Source organism: Scomber japonicus, chromosome 12, assembly GCF_027409825.1.
Source record: "Scomber japonicus isolate fScoJap1 chromosome 12, fScoJap1.pri, whole genome shotgun sequence".
In the NCBI taxonomy this organism is placed as follows: domain Eukaryota; kingdom Metazoa; phylum Chordata; class Actinopteri; order Scombriformes; family Scombridae; genus Scomber; species Scomber japonicus.
Genome location: NC_070589.1, coordinates 8,650,078 through 8,665,165, shown reverse-complemented (window position 1 = coordinate 8,665,165; position 15,088 = coordinate 8,650,078). Strand labels below are relative to the sequence as shown.

General features: G+C 39.2%; 1 protein-coding gene across 1 annotated transcript in view; it reads right to left on the bottom strand.

The window, feature by feature from the left end:
• The window catches only part of carmil3 (capping protein regulator and myosin 1 linker 3), a 95,780-nt gene that overhangs the window by 9,189 nt on the left and 71,503 nt on the right, over positions 1 to 15,088 (bottom strand). Inside the window, exons 33-39 of the mRNA XM_053330646.1 lie at positions 11,633 to 11,752; positions 10,026 to 10,194; positions 8,953 to 9,316; positions 7,780 to 7,886; positions 7,473 to 7,671; positions 7,109 to 7,180; positions 6,669 to 6,786 (exon numbers count right to left, since the gene is read on the bottom strand). Coding sequence (XP_053186621.1) covers positions 6,669 to 6,786; positions 7,109 to 7,180; positions 7,473 to 7,671; positions 7,780 to 7,886; positions 8,953 to 9,316; positions 10,026 to 10,194; positions 11,633 to 11,752 — 1,149 coding nt within the window. The remainder of the gene's footprint in view (positions 1 to 6,668; positions 6,787 to 7,108; positions 7,181 to 7,472; positions 7,672 to 7,779; positions 7,887 to 8,952; positions 9,317 to 10,025; positions 10,195 to 11,632; positions 11,753 to 15,088) is intronic.

The window sequence follows — 15,088 nt, the reverse complement described above, 5'->3', positions numbered from 1 at the left end:
TCAGATCAAACTGGAGGTGAATAGGAATGGGTGGGTGGCATTGATTTGATACTGAAATTACAGCAGCAGATAAAAGGAACAGTTATTAACATTTCACAACAATGAAATGATTGGTTTAATGGCAGAATCTGACTAGTTGAACTGAGTGTGAACACCCTCAGTCAGATGGTCAGGAGGGAGGAACATGAAAAGAAAGAAAAGGAAAGACAGAAAAGGCAAATAAATAGAGGAAATATATCAAATACGTCATGATTGATGATGACCATTCCTCTTGACATAATAGATAATAGATAAATGGATTATTGTGGGAGGGATCTATAGTTTTAGCCCCTTTGGAGGTTTGAACGCCAATATATCAAAGTACTTATAGATCTTTATAGTTCTATAACTCAGACATGGAATCCCTACTGTAACCCTAACTAACATTTGAAGCTATAACCAACGTCTGAAGCAGTTTTTCCATGAGGAGTTTACTTGCTTTTGTCCACAGCAGATGATGCTACAGTACCATGATACAAAGGAAGGTACCTGTAAGTCTTGCATCAAGTAAAAATGCAGATCATTTGACATCTTTGCAAAAAAAAGAGATTTTTCAAATTTTAAGTTGGATAAAACAAGTAATTTGAAGAGGCTACCACAGAATTAAAGATTAAACAGGGATTTAAAAAATAAATCGAAAAGATTAATTACTCCAAAAGTGGGACAAAATGTTTGTTTTGCAAGTCTCAAGTTAATCTTAAGTCATGGCTGTGAAATCCTTAAATATTTCAATATATTTGGAAAGCAATTAAAAAAACAACTGAATGAAATATTTAAAAGCAAAAATGATCAGGCTTGCCTTGGTTTGTATTATAATCATTTTAAATTTCTTAGAAAAAATGTTTTGCATGATGCCAGCTGTTATTTTGTTTATGTAAATATGATAATTGGAGATATCATCTGGTAGAGCTGTTAAACAAACATTAGCTTAACGGGCAACAAATGCTGATTTTCTTACTGCTATGATGATATCCAGACATTCTGAGTACAAGCAAAGTCATAGGTCATTAATCAAAGTCACCACATTCAAGACTCAAGTCCAAGTCACGTGACTCAAGTCCTTACACATGGCAAGCACCACTCAACTATTATATTGAAAACATTGCATTTCACTCAGCCTTCTACTCCTTGCAGCTGCAGACTATTCAAGCTTGATAGAAATCTTTTTGTTTCCCCTTCCGGTTCCCTCATGAACATTAAAAATAGATTTAAAGCAAAGCAGCACAAACAAAAGCAGAAAATCGCCATGTTGCTGCTCATAATATTACTATTGCCTCCAAAAATCAGAAAAGGTAGTTTTCATAATCAGTCATATGAATCATGAATGCTCAGTTGCACTGGTTTTGTCAGCCAGGTTTTGCATATGGAGGTAGGGGCTGGGATTCAGGCCATATGCTTCCCATCCATGCTTCCCATTACCAAAGTCCACTCATCACTGTGTATGGTTGAAGGACATATGTGATTTAAATGGGCAGTCTCATATATGCTGCTTGTTTGCATTCAGATAAAACAGTTCCTGTAAGGTTGGATGGAGATTATACGCATACAACACACATCATATAGCACACGCATGTACACTGTATGTTTGCATGGAGGTCTCCCACTTCAACAGCTGCACCATGGCTGTGACTAAACTGAAATCCTCTTTTTGTGTGGTGTCACGTACACTGGAAACAGAAGCCTGCTGAAACCCCAAATCCTTTTTCTCTCTCTAAACTATCACATTGAGAAAAACTCTTGGATGGTCAAGCTTTGTTACCTGTTTTTGTGCTGCTCAGTTGGTGCACAGCAGAGCACAGTGGCTCATATAAACTCATTACCAGCCTGCCACTGTTGACACAGCGAGTCAAGGGGCTTGCTGCTGACCCATCTGCTGGTGTTGTGCACAGAGAGCACACACTTCTCTACAAATACAGAGATGAATTAGCGAGCATGCGAACGTGCAGATATCTGAGTGCACACCTCACACAGACTCCCATCTGATACACATCAAAATGAATAGACTGCATTACCCTAAGATAATATATCACACACACACACACACACACACACACACACACACACACACACTGTTTAGTTAGTAGAGCATTGTTTGAATGCATGAGTAAGCCGCGTATAGGTTTACACATACTGTAATGAAACATTCAGCTGAGCATATGGTGTATGGAAAGAAAAGATACATAGAGAATTAACATAGCTTATCCGGTGACTGCAACACCCCTGTCTGTGATCTTTCCTGACAGCATGTGAGATCAGGTGACTGTATGGAGGGAATTAAAGCTTCCCATTGTCACAAAACCAACAGGCCTGTAGTTGCATGCATCACAGAGCAGTAACCTATAGGCCTAATCTGCTGTTTATATGCCAGACAGTAATAATTAATGAGCATGCTTACACTCTCACTTAAGCGCTGATCTTTGCTCATTAGCAGGTCTCCTGTTGATTTGTCAGCAAGTGATCTCATCTGCTAAAATCAACATCTTAACATCTGTATCATCATATATATTCTGCTGTGATTTATTACAGAGACAGTGGCTGCTGCCGGTATTTACAGTTGTGGTGACAGTGCATCAGGACTTGGTGGTTTCAGTGGAACAGTGAGCAGGATGGAGAAGCTCTTAGTCTCTGCTGCCATCTACTGTTCAGAGGCGGTAACTGGCCCTAAATTAAAAAATAGCATCTGGAGTCATGACTTTCCTTGGATTATCTGGTTTACAAGCTCCTTTATAGAGGTATTTTTTCATGTAGACAAATTAGTCAATTTACATTTTTTTTAAGATGACTTTTCAACTGACATTTCAAGAACAGCATCTTTTTAGGCCCTTAAATCCTGACCACTGTTTAAAATGTTTCCAATTAAAAGAGAGCTCCTCTACCAATTTGGCAGTCTGCCTACATAAAGTTGGGTGAATCACATGAGACAGAGTTTTAAAAGAGGAATTAATAACATTGAAGAAACAGAAGCTGAAATGTCCTGACTTTAATATGGGTCAACACCCTGGATACTATTTTTCCCATAATGCAACCTTTTTTAGTTAAACCCTTCCTGTCTGGGAAGCTGCCACATATTCCAATTTCCACACTGAGCCCAGGCTAACCAATCCAATCACCGTGACATCATCAGGGTGTTGAGAAAGCTTCTTATGAGCCACAGGAGAGATGATACTACAAAAACAAAAAACCCCAAAAAAGGTTAAACCGTAATGACACGTTAATTGACCTTTATGCTTAAAATTGGTGAAATTCCCCTTTAGAAAATGTTTGACCCTTATATTACAGCAGTGAAGATTTAGATACAAATGCAGAACTTGTAACATGCCCATAAACGCATCACAAAAATAACTTTCAATCATCCAGTTCCTTCTGTAAAGTCAATTTTATTTATTCTGATTCATAGAAGCATTTTTAGAAAATATACTCATTTTCAGGCCTGCAAAATCAGATTCAACCTGTAAGTGATCCACTGACTGACTTAAATACTCTTGAAGAGATGGGAGTGCTAAGTGCATGGTAACACATTTCTCAATCGTCAACATCAGCATACAGTAAAAGCATACTTACAAACACGGTTATCAAATGAGAGAATTATCACAAATAAAAACATGATTGTTAACTGGTAGAGTTACCACAATGGTTAGTGCAGATTTCTATTCAGTATGTACATCTTCCATTAGAATAAATACAGTACAAACTCACTTCTAGTTGTCACAGATTGTCAGTAAAAGACAGGGAGACAGGATAGCTTCAAATGATGTTGCACAAATGCATAAAAACAACAGTTCATGAGACTACTGGAGAGACGTTGAACTACTCTGCGTGTGTGTGTGTGTGTGTGTGTGTCTGTGTGTATATTTATGTGTGTGTGTGTGTGTGCCAGGTACTTTATGCACTGCAGGTGAGAACTCCCATTATGCCTGAGAAAAAACACAGCAAATCCGACCAGTTAAAAACAGAGAGCGTACAGTACATGCATTTTCAGCAACAAATGTTTACATGGATTAAAAAGAAAAAGAGAAAAAAAAGCAGCTGTTGGATCCACACAGTTCTTAAAAGCTCGTCTCTCTCAAGTCCTCCGTGTTCCAGTTTTTCTTTTCCAGCAAACTTCTCCTGGTCCGCTGGTGACGTCATAATGCATCTCTGTTACCGAGGTGGGGGCTTTCATAATCTGAATAAGCAAATACAGTGTCAGGACCTGAGTTTAGAAGCTGAACTAATCAATGGTTTTTATACTACTAATGAGCTGGAATGACTGAGTGTGATTTGAAAGGGGTCGCTCTGTTATAAAGAACGTCTTAGCATATTTTAGCTAATTATTTTGGTTTCACAGCTTGCAAACTTTCATCTCCCGCCTTTATAGCAGCAGCAACAACATTTTTCCAAGGAAAAAGCTCTAAAAACTCACTGTGTGCTACTTACACAGTTCTAAACAACATGCAAATTCATCAGCTAGCTGTTGAACATAGTTAAGTCTATTTTGGATCATTGTTTGTTTCTGATCTTGTCCTAACTTGTTTGCAATTGCAGCAGGAGGTATTTTAGTGGCAAATCTCTGATAAACCCACTGTACACAACCTGCCCTGCACAGAGTTAGCATCCAATCTGTGGAAATAGCATTTAGCAGATAATGAGCCAGATATTTTTGTCAGACAATGAAGTAAAAGAAGAATGAATATCAGGTGGAACAAAACTCTAAATATCAGCTTCATGTGTAAACACTACAGCAGGGGTCTCCAAACTATTCCACAAAGGGCCATGTGGCTGCAGGTTTTCTGCAGGACTTGATTCATTTAATCAGCTGATCTCAGTCTTCAGACAGCTGATTGGTCAAATGGTGTGCTCTTGCTTGGTTGGAACTAAAACCTGCAGCCACATGGCCCTTTGTGGAATAGTTTGGAGACCCCTGCACTACAGCATCTTCATATAAAGAGATAATACACTCAGTAAAGAACTTCATTAGGAACACATATGCTATCAAATGCAATCCAATCCAATATTTCTGCTTTAAATTTTACTTTTATGAAGCTTGTAAATTTTCAATTCTGGTCGATGTAGTCCAAAAGGTAATAATTTTACTCTCTTGTGGGGTGATGGTGTTCTCCTGGAGTGAATTATGTCAAAAATGTTGTGTGTGTATTCCTAATATTTTGGCCACCTCATTATTATACATGAGGGTGGCAAAATATTAGACATCCTAACAATGTCAACAAAAACTGAAAATGTTTAAGCTTTGCAAAAGTCAAATTTAAAGCAGAGATGTTGTATTGGATTGCATCAGACAGCACATGTGTTTCTAATAAATTGCTTTAGTGGGTGTATTATCTCCTTATATGAAGCTGATGCTGTAGTGTTTACACATCCAGCAGATATGGAGCAACATTAGCACCTATTTAAAGTTTTGTTCCACTGGATATTCACTCTTCATTTTGCTTCAAAGTTTAAACATTTTCAGTTTTTGTCAAAATTGTCAGAAAATCAAATATTTTGCCACTCGTGTATGATAATGGGCTGGCCAAAATATTAGGATCACTTTTAAATATGATTCACTCCAGGATACCACCATCACCACCCACTAAGACCTCAAGAAAGTAGAATTATCACCTTTCTGAAACTGTATAAGCTTCGTAAAAGTAGATTTATGGTAGAGTTGTTGTATTGGATTGTATTAGATTGCACTAGATTGCACAGGTATCTAATAAAGTGCTAGGTAAGTGTATATCATGAGTGTTACGCTGCACACTAGTGGCCAAAAAAATGAACTGATCCAGCTTCAAGTTTGCCAAACTTAGCATTAGGAGCAAATATAATTCACTACAAACAGAGACAATAAGCACTCTAACACAGTCCTTTCATTCATTTTCAATGTGTACAGAAAAGTGAAGTCAGTGGAAAATGTAACCAGACGAGGCAAACATTCTATATTACAGGCTTTTATGGCACTATGTGACATATGTGAACCCTCTTATTCTCAGAGTGATAGTAATTGAGTCCCCTGCAGCAGGTTTTTTGATATATACTTCCATATTACAGAGGTAATTGGCAGTGGTTTTGCTATGTCATTAGTGCCCCCTTGTATTCCACAGCTTCAGGGTTTTTTTTCATATTCAATGCCAAGCAGTTCAGGAGCAGAAAGTGATGATGAATCAGCTAAACATGGCTGCCAATTATCTCAATAATGGAACATGATATCAAATAGGAGATCCAGTTAAAGCTCAGCTCCAATTAAAGCAGGGTGCAATAAAAGGTCGTTATTTCTGAAATAAGTGAAGTTCTCATCTAATAGCGCACTTATCCTGGCAGTGTCAGATCCGACTGCCAGCTGCAATGAGACGGATCTGGAAACCAGCCAGATTACGTCTTTAAATTGTAATTGATGATTTCTTTCACAGGTCAGCCGTCAACTGAATAACCAGAACAAGCATGCGTTCAATATGTAAGGTATGACTCATCCATGTGCAGGGTTATGAGAAGGTTTACACATACTTGAGTCTTTCCAAAAGTTAAGATGTATAACTTTTTTGGAAGTGAATCAACTTTGTAAACTTTTAGGCTAATTCAAAATCCCCCCCCCCCCCCCGTCACATTGCTGTCATACCACACACATTTGCAGGAAGGGAAACAGATACATACACCTGGTCCCGGCAGGGCAGTCCAGAGATCTGTTTCTGTACTGGGGGAAACAGGGCTTTTTCACAGGGAATCTGCGATCTGAAGATCTCTCCAGATCGTAGGGGCTGTCTCGTTCCATGCCTGAGGGGGAAACGGCATGAGACACACACGCACACACACACATAGAGTGGGGTACGGGAACTCAGAAGGGGTTGCAGGTAATACCGTAAACAGCCAGCAAAGCACTACGGGCTTGGGAGGACATCAAATAAGAGACTCGTGCTGCTTTTTATTTGATAAAATAAAGAAATAAATATACTTTGAGCCATTGTTATAGATTCTGAACAAAAACAGCAAGAGGCCTTCACATACTATAACTGAACAGCATGCATATTGGGTGGACATCATGTAGTGTGTGGACATTAGAAGGGGAGCAACAAACACACTGTCATACACACAGTACCTATGTCAAATGAGTTGGACTTCCTGGTGTGATGCGATGCTGCTGGAAATCCATTACGGCCTCCTTCCTCATCTAATGATGGAACAGGTAACATTATTATTATCATCATCATCTCATTGTGTTATATTATGCCCTTACTGACATTAGTAATAAGCATGATTGAACAGGTTGGCAACTATAGCTAAACAGAGAGGAAAAAGTGTAATGTGTCTTATTTGAAAAAGACATCAAAGAACCACCCGTTCGATTTGACTGACTGGTGATTTTTGGGGTCAAACACTTCATACATTTTTACTAACCTACCACATCACAGCTCCTACCACTATTTACTGTTCTTTGCTGTAAAATAACATTGTTAGCGTACCTTGACTGACAGCAGGATCTGGAGGAGATGCTGCTGGGCTTTTCCTCTCTGTGGTCTCCTCCTCATGTATGATGGAGTCAGTAGCAGGCATACCCCTCTGATCAGTGGATCCTTCCTCACCTGGACTGACGGGCGAGGTTTCAGGAGATGCCTTGACCTTTTCCGGAGAGATCCTGTCTTTGGAGAGGTCTAGACTGGGCTGAGAGTGGGACATGGGTGTTTAGTTATGTGATGCATTGTGCAGACTTAAAGTAAAGGCTTTTTTAAAAAAAGTGTGTCTTCTGTTACTTTTTCCTATTACACGCACCTTATTGGGAATAAGAGGACGTTGTCCCTCTGGCCCTCGTGTTCTCTGCTTCTCTTCACGCTTTCTTTCACTCTGGTCCTCTTCTAATTCCAGCCTCCCTGCCTCTTCTGGAAAAAAAGAACACAGTCTAACAAACAATATAACAAAAAGAAGTGAAAGCCCTTAAACAAAATCGCTGACAAGTAGCAGGAGCACATATTTGGTGTGCATGCTGTACTTGGAAATGTTAGCCCTGGTTCAACTAGGGATTAAATCTCTCACAAACATGGAAATATCAAGTAAAATAATACAACACCTATAATTATAGACTGAGTTGCTGTAACAGTTTCCATGTTAAGTGCGTGTTACGACCTCAAGGGAGATTTTAAAAAAGATATATTCATGCAGGCAGTTGGCCACCTGTTTTTTTGCATATTCTGATGGGTTGTCAGTGAAATAGGTGTGACAACTCATCACAAGCAGAAGCTACAATTAAACCTTGTTCGTTGTCCACATATTGCAGCAAGATTTTCAATGAGAGGAGAAAAGTGAACATCCCTGTACTGTTTCACCATTTCAAATTTTTTCAAATTGATTTCACGAAACAGTCGGTCCCGGCCTCTGGTTGACGTACTGATCTTTTAATTCCCTTTGAAGCCACTTTCTCTCTAGAGTTTTTGAAAGTGAGGAGCTTTTGGCTTGTTACAAAGTTTGAACTGGAAACTAACAGCAGCCTTTTAACAATGGCTCTTTAATCTCTAAAGGCCTCTACAATAGTCAGACAAATCAATGTCCACCTTTATACTGGAGCTCTCATTAAACTGTTTAACAGACCTGTCTTTAACAAATGGTCTTTTAACAGTCCTTTTCTAATGTTCCTAATTATAGTTTTGTGACTGCTTCACATAGTTTCTTATGAGCTTTTTTCACCAGTCTGTTTTAATTATAAACAGTGATGTAAAAATATATCACTGTGGATCATGTTATGGCTCAGTTTAGAACCGTAACATATGATGTATTTTAACATCAGCCAATGAATATTATATTTTGAGCAAAGAAAAAACAACAACTATGTAATTAGATGAGACAGACAACCTGCTCTCTACATCATTTGTTTACAGCAGTCACAGAATGGCATCACAGTTAATTACACAATGATTCATAGAACCTTTAATTCCACTTCAGTTGCAGTACCTAAACTCTCCTGCAGGTGTCTCTGCCTCATGACAGACAGACTGGGCTTGGTGCTCTGTGGCGGAGGATCTGGTCTTGGCCCAGAGAGAGCCAAGACTCCACTCTGCGTGTCCTCCTCCAGCTCGGGCCGTGCATCTATCAGTGGTACGATCCTCTCCTGCCTGCACGTCTCCATCTGTCTGTCCGTCTGTTGCTTGGAGGACACCACGTGGCCGTTAGTCCGGGTATCTGTGGGGGCATCTGAGATGGTGGTCGACCTGTCGGCGTCTTGGTCCAACGCTTTGAAGTCACAGGTGCTGCTTGTGTCCGAGTCCTCGATCTCAGCCCCGATGCAGCTGTACACCATACTTACCAGGTCTGTGGACTGGGGAGAGGTAAAGGACATTCCTGAAATCTTAAGAAGTAAAATATTTAACTTCACATACATTCATATGATAAGAGATAAGAGAGGTCTAGTCTGGTGGTAACAGTGGTGAGAGTGACAGCTACAATTATGCATCATTCTAAGTGAATCCAATTAAAACTAAATTAAATTAGCCCTCATTTTGCTGGGGATGTCCTCAAATCCCCTCAAGGATCAGCAACGGTCCATGGACTCTACTCTTTGTGAACCAAAGGGATTTGGATGACTCTATATATGTGGATATGTGTGTGTGTGTGTGTGTGTGTGTGTGTGTGTGTGTGTGGTTAGGCAGAGATTTAAAACAGGCCATATAGTCCTCCACAACTCAGACAAGCTAGATAAATCCATCACAGAAAAAAAAGCTGGGAATAGCAGGTGGTGGGCACAGCAGGCAACTGTGTGCTGTGTTGTTGCATGTGAAAACTTGTAATTTGGATCTCTGTTTATGAGTTTGATTGGAAGCAGGAAGAAGACATGGCAGTAATTCTAATAGTGGGCTAATTTGTCAGTGAAGTGTCTTTACGCTTCAAAAAGGTCAAAGGTCAGAGTTCGCAATATAGAGCATCAGCCCTGATAGGGATTCGGTGTCAGTAGCTGCTCGCTATCATAGGAGTCCAAAGTTTGGGTTTCTATTTGAAGGGAGGTCTCGATGTGTTCCCTGAGACTGTACCTGTCGTTGGATGAGGCAGGGGGGGCTGGCAGCCCTTATGCCGTGCACAGGTACACCCTGCATGGGTCTGGGTGAAGGCATGGTCCCGTTTGCTCCAGGAACAGTGCTTTCTGGCCGCCCGCCATCCCTAGTGTGCTGAATCATGGAGTAGACGTTCTCTGAGGCGCTGCTGGGATGGACAGACAGCCACATGTGAAAAATGTGATGTGTGAGTCATATTTCAGGAAATTTACGGGGGGTTGACGTTTGACCTGAGAGGCCTGGGAATATGTGAGAAAGTGCTGGGTGATTTAACTTGGCCTCATATTGACTTACTTTGCTGTATTAATATATTACCAGTGTTGAGCAGTAATGTACTACAGTAATATTATGACTTCTTTTTGTTACAAGTAGTGTAAAGGGTTACAGTTTGAAATTCAGTAATTACATTTTCAATTACTAATCCAAGTGAAGCTCCATTCTTTGGTGTGCTGGCTGTCTTAAAGGGATTAATGGAGGGTTGATAACAATAGCCATAGATATGCCTACATTTAGTAGTCACCTGATGCTGGTTTTAGTTCGGAGTTGGAGGGTGTGTGAATCAGCTGAGGGAATTCATCCAAACTGTTTCCTGCCTGTTCCTACCACAAACGCCTCAGCTTCTATTTCTGTATGTTACATAAAATGCAGTTTGTATGATTGGTAAGATTTTGAGCTGTTTGAAAGCAAAGTAAAGAAATTAGTGATAGTGCTTAGTGATAATATAATTACTTAAAAAAAAGAGTAATTAATTACAATTTTCTAGGACTATACTGCTCAGTAGTAGTACAGACATGCAAGTCCTATGCCACCAGTTTGAAAAGGCAGCAGGTGTACACATCTTTGGCGCAGATGCTTTTATACTTCCTACACACTCTGCAATGTCTTAAAAGGACAAAAGAAATAAATGTAGACAGCAGCCAAGAGAAAGCTGCAACAAGCTCATTGATTGCTTAGCAACTATCTTAATGAAAGACACTTTAAAACATGGTAAACGTAAAAATAAAAGAAGCCATTTGTATCTATAGCTGGCTTTAAGATTAGTCATCTGCTCTTTGATTCTTCTCTTTCACACTGCTGTTTTAATTGTGTAACTCAGTCTCCTTTTCAACCAGCAGAGGCTATTGTGTTTTTAGCCTTGCCACAATCTCTTTATGTACAATATTTAAGCACCTCAGCTGAAATGCATAGCTGACTGTTTTTTCTCTCTATTTTGTGCAACTATGTAATTCCTTTTTAACAGTAAGGTTTTCAAAGAGTTCTCATTGAGTGCTGTCCTCTCCCTTAGTTATTAATCAATATAATTCACCCCCCCCCCCCCCCCCCCCTTTGTAATACTTTTTTCTGCTTTTTGCCTATGGTGCCATTATGTAACAACGGCTTTAAATGTAGGCAGTGCAATCAATTCCAACCAAAGGAAAAAAGACAGCTAAATATTTTCTTCCATTAAAATATTTATGAAACTATGATGTGACGTTAATGCCTGGCGCTGGATTAATTTAACAGCCCTCTCATTCTCAGGGTCGGTGCACTTAAATGCTTCTTTTGTTCCCCTCCTTCCTCTCAGCCACCCTGTGCTGCATACTTACTCAGAGTCCTGGTTGGAGATGGTGGAGTTGCGGTTCTTGCGGAAGCCGGAGAAAATGGACAACACGCTGCGTCTTTTCTTCCTCCTCAGTGACTGGGCCTGATGGAGGGATGACAGCTGACTGAAGGGGAGAGGAAGAAGAGAAAGATTATTGGTAAAGCACGGAAAGAGACAAATGGGCTGGATGAGTGTTTGAGGACTTTTCGTGGTCAAAGTTATACTGTTAATGCAATCAGCCTCCAACCACTAATTATTGATCAGTGCATTCTATATACTGTTTATGATCATTGGCTTCCTGGTCTCAGTTTTAACAGCATTACATGTTTTACTTATGCTAATGAACCATTTGACAATAACAAGCTACTTTACAGTGAGTGGGCCTGTACAGACCATTTCTGGCAGTATTTAACAGTGGGCTAGTGGGCATTAAGCACACATTTCCATATGGCCTTTCAACTGTTTGAGAACTAATATTTTCATATGGTTTGGGTGGACATAGTGTCGTCTGCCTTTTTAAACTATGGTCTACAGAAGTTGCTAACAAATGGCTTAAAAACAGAGTCACAATGTGTCAAAATCATCATTAAACTGTCTTAAAGCTTTAACCTAAAGTGTACTATCATTACCTACCAAGGTTTTAGTTTGGCTCTGGATAGTTACAGATGTGTTTCTTTGTGTTAGCTGCTGTAACCAAGCAATTTCCTTTGAAATCTCAAGACACTATCCATCTATCTTTCTATCTATAGCAGTAGCCTTGGTTGTTGATAATGGAATGAAAGCCCTGTTTGTAGCTTTTTCACACATGTACCTTTTTACTAATAACGGTTATACTTTTATGTTGTAAAATATGAAGCTTTCACTCAGATTCTCAAAGTGCTGCTTTAAAACTGCAATAAATGGTTCAATCAATTCATCTATATTTATACAGTGCCAAATCACAACAAAAGTTATCTCAAGGCACTTTTCAAACAGAGCAAGTCTAGACTGTACTTTTTAATTTAATTAAAAAGACTCAACATTCCCATATGAGCAGCACTTGGCAACAGCAGCAAAGAAAAACTCCCCTTTAATGGGAAGAAACCATAAGCAGAAGCGGGCTCTAGGTGGACGACATTCTGCCTTGACTGGTTAGGGTTGATAATTACAATAAGCACCCTCCTTTGAGCTCTGTTTTTGGTCTCCACCAACTCCTGAGGGAGATATCTAGCTTTTTGGCTTCACTTTGTCTTTCCGCCGTCTGGTGCTGATTGAAGTGGGCTTTTACAGCCTTTTTAGGAGAAAAAAAGTTGCTTCTTGCTGCCAAAAATGATGCAGATGAAGGCTGTCAGTCAATTCTAAAGTTGCGGGCCAAGAAACCAAAGCTGAAAGACACTAAAATTCTGCACTGAGCTGAAGGGAAATGCAGAGTCAGGTGACAATTATCTATGGGTTCATCACTATATATACACACACACTCAGAGATATTGATTATAGCCACTTTAAAGCGAGCCAAATGATTAAATCATCATGGAGCTCACTATTAAATACAGTACTTTAAGGGAATTCGGTGTTCTGTCACATCATCATGCCACTGAAAACAATGTACTCTGGAATTAAATTAGTTAATAAAAAGAAATACATTGAAAATTATCTGATCACACAAGTACACATTCAATAATTGGAAAAGGGAAATTGACTTCACCTCCCTGATTTGCTGTAGCTACTTGCAGTATATCTCAAAATGTATCTTAATGCTGTAGCTTATGCTGTTGTTGTTTCTACACAACATAATTGTTTTTCACCACAGGTCTAATAAAAAAGTATATGAAACAGTCAGAGTTTCTTATACAGAAAAATGAGAGCAACAATTCTGCTTGACCGCTGTATAGTCTGAAGAAAAATTAGCTGGGAAACAAGAGGCTGGACTCTGACAGTAAACACCATGATTTATTTTATATCTTGGAATTCGTTCTGGTTATTGAATAAACAGAGCCACAGATGAGGCCTGTATTCAGTGCAAATGGAACCTCTCCACTATATTATGGACATAAGTCTCGAGCCTGAGTGCTTCTGGATCACGTTGTTCATTCTCCATTTATATAATATTGTACTGTATGTCATGAGAGAACAAACGCATTATAGGAGGAGGACATTAAATAGGTATAGATAGTTATTAATGCATGTAGTATCAATTGTAATCTCATACAGGAAAAATACTGGCGTGAAATGACTTGATTCATATGTTCGTATGCAGTTAACAACTTGATGCATCTACATACGTGTTAAGCAGTCAAAAGATTGATAGCATTCAATTTTCTCTACATGAACTGCAACATGAATTATCTTCTTCAATTCAATACAATGTGATGGAAGAGAGATAAGGCATCCGTTTTAATTATACTGAGCACATCACATTCAGCAGCGTTCTCTTCAAATTATTAATTCAATCTCACATAATTATGACTTAATATCTTATAATTAGAAGTCAAAATGTCCTAATTATCAGAAAACATTTTCAGAATGAGAACATCTTTGTTATAATCATGAGAAAACTATCACATAATTATGATGAAAAAGAATGGACAGGACCCTTTTTGCCATCATTTCATGCTTTGAGGCTTTGGTAGACACTGACATGCGGACATGGCTCTATCATTCATGTGTTAACACAGCTCAGGTATCTTTAATTATTCAACTAATTAAAATAATTGTTGAGGTGACAAGCACATCATAACCTACTTAGATCTGCAGTGGGCAGTGGAAAAGGGGGGGGGGTATTTTACCAGCTTTTAATTTGATATAATTAACTTGTAAACAAACAACTGCCTATTTACACAACCAGCAGATACTGACTACTCAGTAACTTTAGATTTCAGATGTTAAAGGTACCCTATGGAATATTTGCTTACATTCAATGATACTCATCAAAACGCATCGTCTTTATCCTTGAGGTCTAACAACATTCTGAATCTATTTCCTTCCTCATAAAACATTAGCAAACCCCCATTTACATTAAAATTTAAAACCCGCATTGTTTATATCCATATGTATTGCATTGCCTGTGTGCATGCATGCATTTATTTTTGTGTGTACACGATAACAAATAAAACTGGGACTCAAATGTGAAAACAATGCTCCATAGCAATACTAGTGCTGTAAAACTACACATGGTGCCTTTAAGTGCAGGGCAGGTAGCCAAAAACAGTAAAGCTGTCGGTTGTAAAACCAAAACAACGAGATGAAAGGTGCTAAAGAGGAGCTAACATGCTCTGTAGAACAAACACAATATATGTTGGGTAGCAGCAGCTTCAGTCCTCCACCTACATCTACACAAGATGCATTCAAGCACAGCACAGAGTGTGGGTCACCTGCGTTATGGAATCGCTCAGACAAAAATAGACAAGAAGAGAAGAAAAATAAGCTTTACCTCATGCTTACGTGCATAAACCGGAAGCGAAATGTGAGCCGATACACAGCT